The sequence below is a fragment of the Agelaius tricolor genome, unplaced genomic scaffold, assembly GCF_023055355.1.
Source record: "Agelaius tricolor isolate 1412-34295 unplaced genomic scaffold, bAgeTri1.0.p SCAF_7, whole genome shotgun sequence".
In the NCBI taxonomy this organism is placed as follows: domain Eukaryota; kingdom Metazoa; phylum Chordata; class Aves; order Passeriformes; family Icteridae; genus Agelaius; species Agelaius tricolor.
Genome location: NW_027269267.1, coordinates 13,949,306 through 13,967,941, shown reverse-complemented (window position 1 = coordinate 13,967,941; position 18,636 = coordinate 13,949,306). Strand labels below are relative to the sequence as shown.

At 45.2% G+C, this 18,636-nt stretch overlaps 1 protein-coding gene across 3 annotated transcripts in view; it reads right to left on the bottom strand.

Annotated features, from left to right (window-relative positions):
* Nucleotides 1-4,356: 4,356 nt before the first annotated feature.
* PCYT1B (phosphate cytidylyltransferase 1B, choline) overlaps nucleotides 4,357-18,636 on the bottom strand; it is a 41,142-nt gene continuing 26,862 nt past the window's right edge. For 2 of the 3 annotated variants that reach the window (XM_071430372.1, XM_071430371.1), the window contains exons 5-8: nucleotides 17,950-18,028; nucleotides 14,707-14,849; nucleotides 12,278-12,466; nucleotides 4,357-7,267 (exon numbers count right to left, since the gene is read on the bottom strand). In XM_071430372.1, the coding sequence (XP_071286473.1) occupies nucleotides 7,061-7,267; nucleotides 12,278-12,466; nucleotides 14,707-14,849; nucleotides 17,950-18,028 (618 nt within the window). In that variant the 3' untranslated portion in view covers nucleotides 4,357-7,060. Of the gene's footprint in view, nucleotides 7,268-7,826; nucleotides 8,143-12,277; nucleotides 12,467-14,706; nucleotides 14,850-17,949; nucleotides 18,029-18,636 lie in introns of those variants that run through there. The other variant, XM_071430373.1, reaches the window with a different exon arrangement.

Below are 18,636 nucleotides of genomic sequence, written 5' to 3'. Positions count from 1 at the left end.
GATCTCTTTCTTGTTATACAATTCATGCCTTTTTTAGATGGCTGCAGACTTACTAAGTACTTTAATTTGTTGTTTTCAGTGGAAAGAAGTCTTGCAGTAGACAGTTTTTAAATGAAGTGAGACATATAAAACATGTCAGGCATGCCTGATAGGAAAAAATAAATGTTTTTAAAATGTCTGATCAGTTTATATTCATGATGTAACTCAGAGGCTGTTTTTACTTGAAGCTTTTGTACTATCTTCTCTGGGAGTTACAAGGAGTGTAGTAAATAATGCCTGCTTGTGTTGTCTAAGAGCAGCAGCCTGTAGAAATGGTGCCACAGCAATCCCAAAGTCCTTTTCTGTCCTAGTGACTTGCTTAATTTTTGTATTTCTTTGGCCCAAGCTGCTCCCCTCGTGCCTCCTAGTCCAGAGGCAGTAGACACATCACTGCTTCTGCCACTGCAGCTGGAGCCAGCCCTTGAACACTGTAAAACAATTTTCCATTTTGATCTGCCACTGAGGATTCTTTTCCTGAAATAATTAATAAATGTGCAGGTACCTGCAAATACACTGATTTAAAAGATCATTTTCAGAAGAAAGCTTCAGTTCTTCCCATTTTCAAGGTCCCATGGTGACTGTTCTGGTATTGGAAATTTTCAGAGGAGTTTGATTGAAGTGCTTGTGGTTGTGGGAGCTGATGCTGCACATTGTGCCATGAGCTGCCCTGGCAGACCCAGGCCTGTGGGTGTGCATGGCTGCCCCTAAGCACCTCCCTTGCCTGATCCAGGTGGTCAATAAATTATTATTTGGTTAATAAATCTCTTTGTGTGCATGGAATGCTTGAGAGGGGGTCCTGGGGTGTTGGAGGCCCAGCACTCGAGGCATGGTGAGGTTTGCACTGAGGTAAAGGAAGGTGGCTCTGTGTGTGCCAAGTGTGAGTCACAGCTGTGGGGGAGTTTCTCTCTGTTGTTGCATTAAAGGTTAAGTTTTCCCCCCAGGGGAACAAATCTTCCTTCTTGGATTTCAGATCTGGGTGTCCCTTCAGTGTCCCGTCAGTGTGAGGTAGCACTTGAGAACTGCCTGTATAAAACTGCTGGGGCCTGCAGGTTGTAATGGACACAGCTGCCCCTCACAAACTGCTTCACAAATAGCCATTTGTCATGGGTGAAGAGGCTGGACTTATGCTTTATTCTGCTCTTTTGAAATGCATTTTGTTTTGCTGTTAGTGCTGAAATACATAATGCATCTCAACTTTTGGCTTCTTGGTAAACAGTTGAGTAAAACATGCAAGATGTCTTGGGTGGTTCTCTGTGGGTGCAATTTCATTCAGGTCAGACTGGCTGGAGTCAGTTCTGCTGATGGCATGGTACCACCACCACTCATTGCATAATGGCTGGGTTTTAATTAGCTCCTGTGTGGTTTAGCTCTACCTTCTTAAGGACAAATTTATTTGACTTCCCCAAGTGGAAGTTTAAAGGTGTCAGAATAGAGGTGTTTGACCTCATAGCATTATTTATTTTCCCTTTCTCTAAAAGATACAGACTGTGAGCTTGTGGGTTTTCTGACAGTTATTCATGTTCTCTCTGTGGCTGTGGTACCAGGTTTGTGCTGTGGGTCATTTGAAGAAAAGGCTCTCTTGTGGAGGAAAAAGGAAATTAAAACAAGCCACCCAAGATTTGTGATGCTGTTTGAATTATATTTAATTTGGAACCAGCTATTCTGGGGGCATTTTGTTAATTCTTACACAGGATATGGCTTTACGCAGTTTTGTTTGCATGTGAACAATATGAATATTTAAAATGTTAGGTTGGTTCTTTTCTAGAATAAATGCACTCATTTGTGAGAGGCCTTTTAGATAACCAAGGGGGGATGAGTAGAACAAATGAAAATTTCCCCCAAGGGATAGTTTCCCGTTTTGTTTTGGCCCTTGGCTTTTAATGACATACCATAGAAGTGCAAGCTCAGGGCACTGGTAAAAATGAAGCTCATTAACTTTTACACTGATGATGATATAAACTATCTTAAGTATGGCCAAGTAGCAGAGTAACTGGATCCCTACTGGTTCATGTGTTAGTTTTGAAATGAAAAAGCTGGAGCCCAGAATGGTGTGTAGAACATTAAAATAACATCCCCTGCTGGTAATCAGAACTGGTCACTTGTAACTAGCAGGTTATAATTAATCTGCTCTGACTGCACAGGTGATGCCTTTGCAGTTCACAGTCACTTTATATTATGGAAAACCAGTGTTTGTAGAGAAATATGATTATGAGATTATTAATAATGAGAATCATAGGAATATGGTAAAAAAAGATAGTATTAATCTCATTTACCGTATTCCTGTGATTCTCATAATTAATGAGATTATTAATTATGAGAATCACAGGAATACGGTAAAAAAAAATACCACAAAATGTGCTGAAGAGGGCATAATTTATTCTCTCAAAGCTATTTCTAGAATTTGAAATATGTGTGAGACTTGATGTGCACATGCAGCCTGGTTGGTGCCACCAGGGAGGATTTTCCCTTTGAGTGTTCCTGCTGTCACGTGCTTAGGCACAGGAATAATTGTTTTGAGATAATGGAACATTTTTGTCTTCATTAATCCCATTAAACATAAAAAAAATTAAATTGTGTTTTTGTGAAAGGCAAAACTGCTTCAGCTGGCTCAGAACTTCCCATTTCTTGTTGAAGCAGAGATTGATGTTGTTGAAGAGAGCCTCTAAAAGGAGATGGAGATACCAGGTGTGAAAGGACCGTTTGACCTGGCCATGAGTACCTGCTGGGGCAGGGGAGCTCAGGTGTCACATTTGAGGAACTGTGTAACACAGGAACTGCTGCATTCCGCTGGTCCTGGGAAGCACCTCAGGGTCTGCTGGAGTCTCAGTCCCACATTCCCCACTTAGCACAGTGAAAGTGCCTGTCCAAAGGCTTTCAGTTATTTTTATTTCAGTCTGTCTGTCTCTTCTCCCCTCAGGACGAGCCATGAGGCAGTGGACTTGATTTCCATTTGGTTTAGAAATGTTAATGCTGTCCTTCCTTACACCAGGAAAGGGCCTTCCCTTTGGAAAGAAAGGGCAGAAAACACCTGTGTGTGCTTGTGGAACACACAGTGTGTTGCCAGACGAAGTGAGCTCTTGTGAAAATCCAGTCAGAAGAGGAGTTTGTAAGATGGTTTGATACTTGAAAGGGTCTCCATGCAAGAGGCAAAGCCCTGGCTCCATTTTCTGCCTCATTTTCAGCTCTGTTTCATGAGAAGGTCAGGGAGTTATGTGCTATCACACAGGAGACTTTCCATGATGATTTGGTGCCCTTTTACAAGGAGATTTACTGTAGCCTCAAACCTTCCTTGCTGCTGGGCTGACAGGCCTGGTGTTGGTTCAGGGACTGCCTTGTTCCTCAGGGGTTTGCCACCAGCCAGAACAAGGCTCCCCTCTGGGCTGGGCTGCACACTGTAAGCTCACTCTCAGGGATGTTCTTACACATCTCCCAAGGGCTACCAAGGCACTGCTGGAAACAGACCCAAATCCATCTCAGGTGATACAGGGAATTTGTATTATCTGGGAGTGTTTTGGTATAGACTATGTGCCATTAAATAGTTTATCTCCTATGCTCAATGACTTTGAAATTTGCTTATTCTGTAATTAAAAATGTCTTGGCTGGGAAGTCCTGAGCCTCCATTTGCTGTTTCAGCTGCTCCCTGCCTGAGGCAGTACTGTTGAATAAATAATCTTTAGAGCTGCTGCAGGTACTGACTTCTTACAGAAAGAACAAACAGGAAAGAGCAAAGCAGGAATATTTGTACACCAGACTGACTTGGTTCAGGGAAGAGTCAAGTCCAAAAGCCAGTGTCAGGATTTGTCCCTGTGGCTCATGTTTGCTGCTGCCATTTTCCATCTGGCACAGCCATACATCATCTTGGCACCCATGAGAGCAACTCAGTTGCTGCTGGGTATGGTTTTCAGCAGTGGAACCAGAATGGCTGCAAAAGCATTATTTCTTTCTTCCACTTTGAAGTAAGAATTAAAATATTGGCTCCTGATTCCACTGTGCTGGGGCAGGGTAAAGAAGGTATCAGTCTGCTCATGTCTAATGCTGCACCTTTCCAGCTGGGACAAGCACTTCCTCACCTTCCCCCACACTTTTCTGGCTGCAAGGTAAAGGCAAGGAGAGGTGATCCTGTTAGTGCAGAGAGCAGCAGAACAAGCAGCAGCTTTTTGGGCATGTTGGCAGAGCTGCTCTCATGGCTTTGTGGAGGCCTAAAGCCCTGGGCTACCAAGGATGGGGATGACAGTCACTGTGCCACCACTGGGGTTTCCTCTGCAGGTTGTGTTCACCTGTCCAAAGATGCTGTAAAATGAAGGGGAGAGGCAGCTGTGTCTGTCATACACTTTATTGTTCATGTGGAGCTTGGCTGATAAATAGGACTAAATTAAAGCAATACTTGTGAAAAGGAAAACCCAACCATGACTCAGAAGTGCAAAATTGTGTTCCACGTGTCCAGACACCACGAGGTTCTGGTTTGCAGGAGACAGCACATGAATGTACCAGCAGGGCAAAGGCTTCAGCTTAGTGATATCCTAAATGCAAACAAGACACCTGGTACAGAATATGGCTTTGTGGCTGGGTAGCCACCTGTGACCCTGACAAACATTCTGTTAAGAACAGGTCACTGCTGAGTTTTTCTCTACTTCCCATGTACAAGTCGTGGTGCTGTCTCCACTTAACCCACTGAGCAAGGGCTGCTGAACAGGAACTGCTAGGAAAGTAAAACGAACAAGAAACAACGGTAAAAGCCAAGAACAACAAATCCTTGCCCACCTCCACTGCATTTGGATATGGCTCGTCTATCAACAGCACCAGTAGAAGCAGACAGTTCCTGTGGTGGAGGAGTGGTTTGTGATGGGAAGACTTAAGACTTGCAAAGGATCAGAAAAACTAACAAGTGCATCCCAGGTATGAAATTACAGTAACAGGTTGCCTAAGGCTGAGAAAGGTCTTAATTGCATCGTCCCATCAGGCACACAGCTGGTGGCAGCTGAAATATCTGTGGCTGTCCCTTTGCACATTCCACCCTATTTCCTGCTCACCTGTTTTGGCAGCTGTGAAGGAACTAGCTTGACTCCAGAGGACAAAATGCATGAGATGTTGTACTTGGTCTTGTGGTGGTCTGGCAAAACGTTGCCAAAGTAAATGAGTTACCTCATAGTGGAGGAGGGATGAAAGCTGTAGGGAGTGAGCAGAGTGTGCGGCTAATTTGGTGCCTGGTACCAAGGTTTATAATTTACTTGCCCAGGAGAGTATCTGGAAAGGTGTCTACCTATCAACCAGGTCACCCAGGGAGGTAAGGACAGCAGCCAGGGGGTGCTGCTGCCAGCAAGCACAGCCACCTCACATGCTTGGGCATCTGGGTCCCTCCGCTTTTTCCCAAGAGAGATGTGGAACCCTCCCTCCTCCAGCATTTCCTGTGCTGCCTGTGCAGGGATCCAGCAAATGCTGACTGGTGCTGCCCCCAGCAGCCAGCGTGTCCTGGTGGGGTTGCAGTTGCAGGCAGTGGTGGCACAGGAGTGCTGCTGTGGCTGCAGCCCCTGCCCAGGCTGCCTGAGGCTGTGCCCAGCAGGCTGCCTGCGAGACAGGGACAGTGGCAGCTGTCACCTGCTGGCCTGGCACCAAAGCTGCTGCTGGGCTGGAGAGCCTCAAACGTGCCTATGCACTGAGGCAGCTGTGCCAGGCAAGCTGGGGAGCCAAGTGGCACCAGTGGCACAGCCCCATCACAGTGCTGGGGGTTTCCTGCAGCTGTGGGGCAGAGCAGCCCCAGGGCTCAGGACTCCTGCCAGCTCCTGCAGCCACCCCAGCAGGTGTCAGCTGAGGGACTGAACGTGGAACCAGATGTCAGGCAGGACTGGCTTTGCCAGCTAGGAAGATCAGCATTGAGGGGAGAGCTTCACCTGTGTTTCTGCTTGAGGCTGTACACCTGTCATGGACAGAGAAAGAAAACAGTTGTGCCTAATCCTGTTCAAAAAGTTTCTTTGTTCTTTTTTTCATTTTTTTTCGCGTATTAATGTAGAGGAATAGCCTTGGGATCCTCTGCAGGGGCAGTGTGTCTGTGAACACATCTTGTTTAGAGTTTGATGAGAAGTTTGTACTGGCTGAGTACCACAGCAGCACTGTTTGCTTGTCATTGCTGATACATAGCTGGGAGCAGCAGGTTTTCCTAGGAGGCCACGTCCAAAGGCCTTGGGATATTTTTACAGTTCATCAGTAAAAACCATCAGCATCTTGAAACTGTCTTATTTCCTACACCACCACATTCCAGCTATGGCTGTCTTTTCATTTACTTTCTTGCCTTCAAAGTGCAAAGCCAGGGAGCAAACCAGAAGTGATTAGGCAGCTGTTCAGGCACTAGGAACATGGAGAGTGATCTGATAAAGCAAAAAGCCCGACTCCATACCTACACCCCACACAGAGGCTTGGTCAACAAGCAGCACTGAATATGTTAAATGGATTTCCACCAACTTGCCTGGCGATCTCTTCATTTCAGTGCATGATTTGGGCTCCGGGGTAGATGTTATTCAAAAAGAAAAAAAAAACCCCATCTTTATTCCCAGTTTCTCAACATATTTGCTGCAGCAATGCCATTCCTTCACGTGCCAGAAGAGCTCAAGATCAGCAGGGTACAACTGCATCTTCTCTCTCTGCAGGCTGCAGCCAGCACTTGCCTGTGTGCTGGGTCTGGATCAGGAGCCAGCTGGGCTCCTCCTGCCAGCCCCCCTGGTGCCTGGAGCAGCAGCTGGAAAGCAGCAGGACAGGGGCAGGAACTTGCACATGGGTGTGGTTTTCTGCCAGTCCCTGGGGCTGTGCCTGGCAAGTGCTGCTGGCTGGGCCTCCAGCACCGTGAGGGAGTGGGGATGGGATAAGCTCTTCCTGAGATCTCCCTTGCAGTGCTCCAGTTCATTTTTGACATCTCCCAGAGCACGATCCCTGCTGCCAGAGGTACCCCTGGTGTTCCTCACGCTTCTCCCCATCCGGTGGTTGAGTTCATAGCTTGTTCTTCTGTCTCATGGTTAAAAAAATAGATATTTTATTTTTCATCCTCGTCTCCCTCGCTCATGCTGCTGAGGGAGGCAGAGGCAGCTTTTGGAGAAGAGGGAGGGGAGGTCTTATTGATGACCCAGGGTGGAGATGGAGAACGGGACGGCGAGCGGCCTCGCGTAGGACTGCTGTTGGGGCTCTGCCGGGGAGAAAAGGCCTGGAGCATTCGGCCGCTTCGTTCCTGGAACATCTGCTTCTGCAAAAGCAAAGTGAAAAGATGCTCTGTGAGTACTGCACAGAGGGGGAGGCTGGGGGCAGGCAGGGGCTGCACTGTGCCTCTCATCGGGGAGCGAGCAGGGAGCCGGAGCCCTGGAGCATGGCTGGTTTGCTCTGCTGTGCTCATGATAACCTGGTCCTTGCATGCAAGTTTTTACCTCAGCTGGGCCACCCCCAGTGTGGGAACACCATGTGTACTGGCCTGAGCCACGCACGGGGGACTCCCTTTGTGTTTTTTGCATGTATTGGTCATGCTCTTGTCTCCAAAGGTCACTTTTCTGCCTGAACACCCAGTATTCCAGTACCCACAGCCTTTTCCTTCTAGAATGTTGGGAAGGGCCACCCCTCTCCTCCTGAGCTTCTTGGCTTTCCTAGCCTTTATTCCTCTGTCCCTTCTTAAGGGAGACAGCCTGGTGCCTGCCAAGTACTGGCAGCCACTTCCCCAGCTTCCTGGAGCAGGCATGACCCAAACCCATAAATTGAGGGTGGGAATGTCAGAATTTGGGTGTCTGTTGAAAAGAGAAAACACTTGCAGGCTCTATGTTTTGCTTGGAGCTTTATTGTCACTTTTGCTTTGGAAAGCTGAGTGGAGACCTGCCAGAGTTGGTGGGGTGGAAGAGCCACCTCTGCAGTCAAGCAATCTGCTACACTAAAGCAAGTGCCTCTAGTCTTTAGCAGCAATGTGGCCTTGCATCACGCTGGGTTATGGAAGACATGGTGTGTGCTGTGCAGCTGCTGCAGGCTTCACATGGGAAGTGCCAGATCCGAGTGCCCTGCTGCTCCTCCTGGGCATGGGGAGTAAGAGGCCTCAACCTTGGCTCCAGGACTGGCAGTTGAGTCACAGGCGATGCTTGGCTGAAAGGAAGATCCAGCCCCGACAAAGTTAAGTTACCACTCAGGTCTGAGAGGAAAATACTTGTGCAGAACGTATGGGTTTGCCTGTTTTAGCTGAGATCCAGCTTGCAGTTGCCCAGTTTTCATCCTGTTCCTATTCCCCTTCCCTCTGCAGTGACTCTGCCCTGTGCTGACACAGTATCTGGCTGCTCATCTTGCTCTTTCTCCTCCTCTTTAAAACTCAGTATTCCCTGCCAGCAGAGAGGCAGATGCTGGTTTCTCCCTCAGGTTTCTGGGTGTTTGCTAAATCCCAGGGCTTAAAAATCAAGCACAAATACTGAACTTAGCTGTTCCTCTGTGAGCTCCCTCTCCTAATTTACATCTTGATCACATTAGCCTTTATTGACTTAGTTTTAGAGCCTGGATTTCACTGCAGAACACAGCGGCAGAACAGTTCCTGCCTGGAGCTACACTTCTCAAGGCTCTTGAGCAAAAAACCCATGGTGTGTAACCTACCCCTGCACTACTGCTAGGTCCAAGACTTCTAAAATCTCAATAGTTAGCAGATGGTGGTTGCTCCTGATAAATGGTGCCAGGAAGCATTCGCCTGGGGGAGGATTTCTGCAGCTGAGAGCTGCAAGGATGTCACCAGGGCTGGCAAAGCCCCAGAGCCTGTTTGTAATTCAGTGGTAGGGGTGCAAAATTTCTCTTGAGATCACAGAAATGTGAGGTTCTGCTGGCTTGTTTCACCCTCTCACTGAAGATAATCCCCAACAAAAAAAACCCCATGTTTGATATGAAATATATTTTTTTCCTGGCCAATCAAAATACTTTGACTTCCTTCTGTTGTCACTTCTAACACCTCAGTGGCACAGTGGTGCTTTGTGGCGGTGTGGTGGCAGTGCTGGAGGACACCCAAGCGCCCCAGCCTGGCTTGGCCTGCACCATCCCACGTGGCAGGGAGTACTTGACTGTGCCTTAGTGACAGAGGCCAGGTCTGGAAAGGAGAATCCCACCTTCCTGCTAAGTCCCTCAGCCAGGCTGCAGGACACCTGCTTCCCAGGCCTTCAGGGAAGAGTTTGTTGCTGAAACAACTGATGCACTCACACCTTGAGCAGGGCAAGGGCCCAGCCCCTCCACGTTGCCTCCTGCATTAGAGCTGGAACCACCAGGCTGCTGGCTAAAAGCACAGCTCTGCAGGAGGAGGAGGTGGTGTCACTCACCTGCCTCAGAACACCTTTCTCTCCAGCTGTGCCCTAGCAGGGTCAGTAAGCCATGCCCTTTGCAGGCAAGGAGCTCCTTGGGCCATTGGGTGCTGAAGAAGTAGAACAAGTGTTAATGGCTTCCTTGGAGGGTTAGACAAGGCTGGATGCACTGTGGTCCTTTACCACAGGTAGGGAAATAGTTCCAAAGCCTTGACTCAAGCAAGTTCAGGTACACCCAACCAGTTTAGGGTTTGTCTTTGGCAAACTCGCAACTGGGAAAAATATTTTGCCTGTTTCTGAATTTTACTGCCTGTATGTTGATACCCCTTGGCTTTACAAAGCAAGTACCAGCTGGGTGTCTGCTTTTGAGCTTCTGATGGTGGTGTGGCCTAAACACCATCCCCAGGTTCCAGCTGCAACCTGTCTTACCTGAGCCCCTGATGATGTCTGAGGTGTGTCAGCTGTTTGGAAGGCAACCTTCCCCAAATATCCCTGTGTGCTGAGCTGGGGGAAGCCAGCCCCTTGAAGGGACACCTCATCTGAAGCGACACTTCTGAGAGAGACTGGCACAGAAACCCTGCCCTGTGAGCTGTGCTTTCTCTCCTCTGCCCTCAGCTGTAGGTGCCTGTTGTACATGTCTGAGAGGAGCTGGAATGGATTCCTGCACCCTGGAGTGGTGTCTCTGCCATCAGGCCCTGTGTGCCAGACTGTGTGGTGGTCCTGTCTCACATCACAGAGAACTTTCATGCCACACTAATCATTGTTTCTGACCTCTGTGACTCTCTTGCAGAAAACATATGCACAGGGGGATTGCACAGGTGGGCAAAATTGCCAATGAATTACAGACATCCAGACATTTGAAACTGACATTTTGACCTCTTTCACGAGCAGGCATTTTTCTGTGGGTTACATAGCCCTTACTTTTAGAAAATTGATGCTAGCATAAAGTATATTATAATAATTATTTGTGAAATAATAATAGCATATTAATGGCATGCAAATTACTGATCTAGGAATCCAGCATGCCCATAACGATTCCTGTACTTTTAATGTCAACATTAAAAGCAACTTCTAACTAACAGTGATAAGGCAAATTAGCACTAATAACAGTTTTGACACTAATAGTAAGTTATCATTTTTTTAAAAGTCTTTCCTGTTGCCAAGGCTCAAACTGATTTTAAAAAAGCTACACCACCTCTCAGCTTGCTGTCACTGATGCTTTTCCTACAACACTGTGAAGAGATTTTACTCCTCTTGTTCTTAGCAAAGGTCCCTGTGATTGTGCCAGACTTCCTACTCTGTGGTCAAACACTTACTCAGGAAACAAGAGTTTCTAATTTTAAAAGACATATGCAGAGCACCTTTTCCTTAATTCAATTTGGTAAAACGTTTTATCAGCAAAGGTTTTTAAAAATGCCATTAGTATGCACTGTTGAGTGGGCAGAGCCAGGAAATAGGATCAATGCTTTTGAATTCCTTCCCTGTCTCTGCACAGCTAAACTCCTCTCACCTCCTGTGAATTTCACACACTCTGTTAGCATCAGCTTTAGTTATTCAGCACATATGGCCAAAGGACCATCCCACAGGGGGAACACACACCAAGCTCTGTGGGCTAACTCACAGAGGAAGCTTCATCTGGATGTGGACAATGTAGGTAAACCAGAAGAGTTGCCTTCTTGCCCTCCCTCAGGAACATGCCAGTGTCAATGAACAATCTGTTATAAGTTCACTGATCGTGTGGCTGGGGCCTGTGTTGGTAAGTGATCGCTGTCTTTGGGTGGACAGAAGTAGCTGCATGATAACAGCCTCTGTTCTGAAGCCTCCACAACCTAATTTTGTGTTTTTCTCAACTGAGTGGTAATCAACATGGCAAGTCAGTGCAAAGATGAGAACTGCAGTAAGAGGCAGGCACTGCATGACTTGGTAGCACTGAGTTGTGACACAGCACTGATGTGAGCTACTTAATTCACACAAGCTTTGTGACTCTTGCTACATGTTTGTTTACAAACAAAATACCTGCTGAGTTCCTTCCAGCAGAAGGTGCCTTTTTCACTCAGAGTTTGCAACCAGAGCAGTGTGTCTGAGATGGTGCCTGCACTGGAGGGTCTGGGCTTTCATCCCAACACAGACAAACTCTACATTCAATTTCAGCTTTGTTACTGGTTTCAGTGCAGCAAAGAAAAGTCATAGAAGCAAACAAAGCTTCTTGAGGTTTGGCAAGCTGTCAGAACTGACAGATGGGGGCCAGGACTCTTCTGGGGCTCTGAAGTGTCACCAGCTCACCACTCAGTGCATGAGTTTGGTCTGAGCAGATTTCTCTCCAGAAAGATGCTGTTGCAAATTCTGAACTGCCTTTCCAAGACACTTGGGGACCTTTAGTAAATGGCTCTGTGAAGGCAGCACATCCCAAGGAGAGCTTTCTAAGTGCTACAGTCCCACCTCAACCTTCCCTGCTATCAGTTAGAGGAGCCTGAACCTGACAAGTAAAATAACTTCTTGGAATTTTTATCAGCAGTTTTTGAAGTTAGAAAATTATAATCTTCTACTGCTGCATACAGACCAGGAAGAGAACTACTGAAAACCTTTTCAGTGGTTCTGTTTTTCCTCACTACCTCCAGTGTACATCCCTGATGTAGGAGTGGTTGCATTTAATGCTAACAGTACCAACAGACTGTGTTGTGTGGTGCTGTGATGCAGCTCTGCTGAATGCAGTATTAAATTCATCATCACACCTTCACAAAATACAGATATCCCAAACAAGCAACAGCCAGAAGCAGCAAATCCTGCTGTTGCAGTATTGGTATGCATTAATGGCTTCAGCAGCCAGGTTTGCCATTACCCTGCTGTGCTGCCTTTTGAGACAAAGTCTGCAGCAAAAGTATCTGCTCTTCACCTGTATTAGAGAAGAGAAATAAAAACACTCAGACTTCCTGGGATGGCAGAATACCTACCCAAGCTCCATCAGGTCCAAACAGCTCTAAAAAGTTGCCAATAAATTCCCTGGACTTTTCTTCCCATTTCTGAATGAGGTCATGGCTCTTCTCTTCCACCTTGTAAACAAATTCTTTTGACTTTTCCTCCACGTTCTTGACTTTTTCTTTCATTTTGTCCACTTGGTTTTGAAAGCGATATTTCTTCTCCTGTTTTAAAAGTGTGGTCAATGATTAATGAAAAACTTAGAAATAATTAGCTCCAGACAGTTGAGAAGAAGAAAAAAAATTGCATTAATGCATCCTAATATATATGGCCTTGGTTAGCTATTCCCACATTATTTTTATAAATGCAAGGTTATCATTTGTGGAATGAAATGCAGAAGGTACATATTGAAAAGGTTTCTAGAGATTACTGTGTTTAATCCACTACCTGAATCTTTCTGTATTTTCAAACTGAATGCACTTTGAAATTGATATGAATCTTGTGAAGGACACGAGTGGGAAATTAACAGCTCAAACTTAAGAGTAGGCAAAAGGTAAATCTCCCTATGTTCCCTAGCAAATGCTGCTGACTTGCCAGCCTGGATGTCTACTTGGACTAAAATGTCTCTTTGGGTGGATTTCTGCAGAGCAGAAGGAAAACTCTCATAAATTCTGAGCCTGGCTAATACAGGAGCTTCTGGCTGCAACAGAGATGTGTGTAGGCCAATGGCTTGTGGCCAGCAAACTTCACAGAAAGGAGAGAACTCCTAATTGCTAAGTCATACTGAAAAAAAGAGAGAGAAGATAATATTAGGGAGCTCCTGGAAAAAGCTTCTGAAATACTTCAGGAATAAAGAGCTTTTGTCTTGAAATGCTTGTGTGCTCCACAAAGTTTTGGTACAAGCAAATAAGCAAGGCTGTGCTCTTGAAGGTATGGTGGTCTGTGTAGAAGTGCATATCACTATTGGCTTTTAATTTTCTGTTAACTCCATTTTATGGCCACTTGAATTTATTTTAAAAAAGCAAGCACTGGGGGTTTATTCTAGCTCACAAATCATTAGAAGAACTGTCTTTGCAAGCCACAAGCACAAAAATTTATCCCCAAGGTCCAAAGAAACCTCACTTCCTCTGTACCTAAAGGGTGATCAGCCCTTTAATGAGGAAACCAGTGCCCTTCTGCAAACAAGACCAGTGCTCTTGAGAAATCCTGGGGATTTCATTTTGAGATGAACAGTCTCCAGTACAAATCAGTACTTCTGCATTTGAATTACTGCAAGCTAAACAATCATGCCAGGAGGTTCTTCAGGAGACATCATAGTGTGAGATGGGGGCAAGCATGACTTATGCAACAGTATCTTAACCTCACAGCTGCTCAAGGATAAATTTAGGATAAATTTGAGAATCTCCAAGGCATCCAGCATGCCTTAATTTAATGGATATTTGCAATAGTGATCTTTCTGAGTGGAGTACTTACAAGCAAGATTTTTTACAGGTGTAGAAGACTCAAAAAAAGCACAGTGAAATAAATATTTATGCCCTGTGATCTGGGGTTTATCTGCCAGACTTCAAAATAAGAAAGAGATAAACTCTAATGAAATGACACAATTCAGTCCTTCACAAGGGAGTTTCCAGGCTCCAGGGAGGGAGGTGGGAAGTCCTGCTGTGAGCCATCTCAGGGATCATAACAGTTTTCAGTTACGTGGGTTATCTTGAGGTCTTAAGTCAAGACTTGAAACAGAAAATGAAGGAGGTAAAGTCTGATTTCTATAAAGTGTTTACTTCTCATTGGAGGGGCAGGTCTGTATGTGGAAGATGAATAATCTGAGCCATCCTTTCACATGGCTCTCCTGCCATTGTGGTTTCTGAGCTGTAGAGGTGGTACATAAATGATGCTGCTGTAGAGCAGCATCATTTATGTACCAGCTTCCTAGCATACTTCCTTGGCTTTTGAAAACCATTCTAACTTTCCCTAGTAATTTCACTGCTGCTCTGTGATTGGCTTTGTTAGGGCTTTTGGTTTTTTGGAGGTTTTTTTTGTTTGTTTGTTTTTTTTCTTTTTTTGTTCATTTGTTTGTTTTTCGTTTTGTTGGTTTTTTAATCCTATCACATTGTAGAGAAACTTTGGATCTCAAAAGTTTATCTTTGAGAAATCTCTGCCTTCTTAGAATAGGAATATAGAAAGAAACCATGTCTTGGGTGAATGGTTGAGCAGCTTCTGGTGGAAGGGTGGGCTCCTTCCTAGTGTGTCATTGTCACCTACAGCTCAAGGAGGAAAGGGGAGCAGCACCTTTGTTAAAAGTGTAAAATAAAAACTAAGCTGCTAATTAATAGGAGCAATTAAAACTACCCTCAGCTTACCCTCAGTCTTTTAAATTAAGTTCTTTCCATCTCTTTTAAAAGCAGCATGAGGAAGATATAATTTCTTAACCTTTCCTTTACATTGAGAGTGTTTGAGGAGCACTCACGCTGATGAAGCTGACGTTCAGCTCCTTGGCAGTGTAGCCTCGCTGCAGGTTGCGCCGCGCGTACACGTCGTAGTCGCGCACGATGCGCGTGATGATGTCCGATGTGGAGATGCCTTCGGTTCTCTGCGTAGGTACAAACATTCCTGAGCAAAGTGGGAGAAGAGAGCCTGCTGATAAAGCTTGGCAGGACCAGGCACTGTGGCACATAGCTGAGGATGAACTTAAAAATGCCTGACAAAGGTAAGAGGCTTGCAATTCTGCCTTATTCCGAGTTCTCTCCTGTTGTTCCTGTCTGAGTCTGGGGAAGGCAAGGTTGCTATACTACTCATTTTTCTCTCAAGTCTTTAGAAAGACTAAAATTGCCCTCTGTACAGTGTCAGCTGTGATGTGGAAGTTATTAGACTGGCAGGGGCTCCTGAGCCAGGAAGGCCAAGCTTCACAGCTGTGGCCAATTCACTGAGCAGTTCTTTCCATAAGCACAGCCCTTATTTTATGTTATATAAAGGAGCAGGGAGGTTTGCTGCTCTCCTTTATTTCCACTCTTGTGCTTTACCTGACAGTCTCTGTTCTGCTGAGTAGAACAGACCAGCCTCTGGCCTTGACAAAAGCCAGGAAAAAGATGCATTACAGTAACTGGAAACACCCTGGAGGTGCCAGTGGTTTGTAACAGAAAGATGAAGTGTCATGTGTGTGAAGTGTAGTGTTTCGTGTCCATCCAGCCATGCCAGTGGCTGCATGACCATCCTCCCTGCTCTGACAAATCAGTCCCTAAGAAAACTGGCCATTTATCAATGCTGCTCATGTTTTCCTCAACACAACTGACATATATGTAGCTTTCTAATTGCTCCCCTCCAAAGGAGGAGCACCTGAACTGTTACTGCAATTCACAAATGCAATTGTAGCAGAGTGCAGGCACACCTTGGTTTACTAGTTATTTAGGGCTACAAAAAAAATTGCTACTCTCACTTATATGTAATTGCAACATGAAGCTGCTGATGAAAGAGAGAGAGAAGATTGGAGATGGTTTGGGAAAAGAAAGTAGTGCTTTGTCTTAAAATGGTGTTATAGCTCCTGGCAAATTAATCCTCACACGTTCACTTAAAGTAAGCAGGCATTGGTACCTAATTTTACAGGGCTGGAAAAAGACTCAGAGAAGGAATCAAGAAGCTTAGCAGCCTCTTGTGACTAAATGCTATGTGATATTTTTTCTTTCTGATCTCTAATTAATACTCTGCTAAAAAAATAGATTACTTTAATCATGAGCAGCCATGCTTCCCTGACTGTTGCTTTTCAGGCTTCCACCAGTCACTCAGGAAACTATTTTTGGAAGCAATGAAACCCACTTTGGGCCAGAAACCTTTATAGATAAGAGTTACAAGAATACATGGACAAAATCCAAACCCCACCTTTGTTAAGCTGAAAGTGGAACTGTAGGTGGGCATTATCCTTAGTCACTGACTTTGCTTTCATCTGCTTCATGTGTTGGACTGATCCATGTTTTCCAAGCTAATTGTTCACAGATGTGCCCAGTTTCAGTCAGTGCACTGTTACCCAGCTCACGAGTGCCCATATGCCCTCCCATCCACTGAAGGTAGTGGGGAATTGGGAGCCCATGAGAACCTACCCAAGGAGCTCCCTGCTTCCCATCTACTTTTCTGCTCTCCAACAACCTGATGTGGAAAAATGGGAGTACTGGAACTATGGAAAAATGTGCAAATGCATCAACAGCCCTGGTCTATTTCAAACAAAACCCCTGGGAGAAAGGGGAAATTCATTATTGTAATAATGCTGCTCTGGAGCATTAGGGACTCTAACAGCACTAGATCTCAAAACTCATCACAAATAAGTTAACATTATTCCCAGTTTATATGTAGCAAAATTCAGCCATACAAAACCCAAGATGCTTCTCTGGTATCTCATGGTGACAGACACAATGGACCACAGCTCCCTGCAGCTGCAAGTCTGTACTCTCTTCTGCCAAGTTTGAGTTTCTCATCGGGTTGTGTGTGCACTGTGCCCATGCTCAGTGACAGCAGACAAGGGTGTGCCAGGTTTGGGCACTCTCACACCAAGTCTGGTAATGATCCAGTGACACCAAGAGTTCCTGTTGTGCTGTCCTGTGCACTCAGCACCTTACAGAAGAAAAGTAAAATAGCTGCCTATCCAGCACATGTGCAGTATGTCTCCTGGTGACCCATTCTTACCAGAGGGACCTTTTTCACTGCCTACTGAAGGAAGCTGGTGTTAGCTCTGAAACTATAGAACAGTCATTCCCAAAGGAGGGCGGTGAGTCTGATACCACAGGGAGGTTCACAAGTGGAAAAAGATCAAGAACTGCTGCTATAAAGAGCTTATTCCTTCAGCTCAGGTCAATAGCTAGTCTATAGCTGTCATAGTATAGTTTGAGGTCACTTAGCATGGCATAAGACCATCAGGCAGATTGCTCTGGAATTTTTTTAAGCCTCCAATATACATGTCTATGCAGAACAGAGAGGCTGGATTTGCCAGGGCTCAAAGCAGGATCTCCAGGGAGCAGCAGCAGAAGGATGTGATTTGTTCCTCCTCTTTCCACTGTTCACTCTATTAGGATAGCTACTACTGGCAAGCAGTGGCTTAATGTTATCTCCTCAAATTCATCTGCCTTCAACTGAAGAGACACAAATTCCTAATGAGTTCAGCATCTTCATGTTCAATGTAATGGTATCAACCAAACTGCTAAATGGTCATGGGAAATTAATTACTCTGATACTGATTTAAACACTCTGCCAGTGTAATGAAAAGAACCCTCAGTGCAAGTGGATCCTAATGGCTCCTGAAGGTTGCCTGTGCTTGCCCATATTTAGGACTGGGATGTGTCAAGGAGGTGTCAGTTTGTGGTTATCAAGAACTGACTAAAGTTGGCTGGCCTGCTGTGGGAACTGAACTCATTTTCATCCATTCAAAATTCTTAGTCAAGAAAATTGTTTAAAAAAAAAAACAATTGTCAAAAACTGTTTTAAAAATGCAGATGGGTCTTTTTTGTGCTAGATCTGAATGGTATCCTTGGGGTTATGGCAGGAATTCAACCAAGGATGTCCTCTGAGGTTTTCTTTCTGCTCAAGTCAGCAGTACCTACCATTAGGGTGTAAGACAATGTGATATTACCTCTATTGCTCCTCTCCCAGCAGTTCTGGTTAAAAGGCAATAAAAGAATGTGAGCTGAGGCTGAACAGGAAGGTGCTAAAAATGTGGAGTTGCCCTTACCTGCCTCCTTTATGTGTTTGTATACATCATCCGATCCAGCGGAAGAGTAGGGGATGTCATCGTGTGCTACGAAGTCAATCTGCCAGGGAACAGAAGAAGAATCACATCACCACCACCAGATTTTGGTTCACTGGGGGATTGTTACAGAGAGTTATCCCTTTTCTTGACTTTAGCTAACTTGCTTTTGACATTCTCATCCTAAAGCCATCACCTAGTGGATTGTACTAGATTTGGGCCTGCAACTGCTGTGTTGTATGATCAATTATAAAAAAACAGAAATCTTCTCTCCAAAAGCACTGCCACTGCCTCATCACTCTGATTGGCTCAGTGTGATATGCATACAAAACCCAAGACACAGGCTCCTGCTTTTATTCCTACTGCAAAAGTAAGTGGTGAAGCCTTGGCTTTCAAAACCATGGAGGCAGGATAATTGATGTTGGGTCCTTAGGGCTGTGCATATATACATGCATACCTAGTACTGTCATGCTGTCCTTCTGTCACCCTGTGATGTAGACACTAAAATACATCCTACTTAATTATGCTTTTGTTAAGATTCATATGTGTTGCAAGGCAATCAATAGCATGTAAAACACTCTATCCTGCCTTTTAGAGGGCACATGATACTTTTACATATTGCACCTGTTGCCATTAATAAGAAACATGCCTTTAATTTAGGACTTCAGTCAC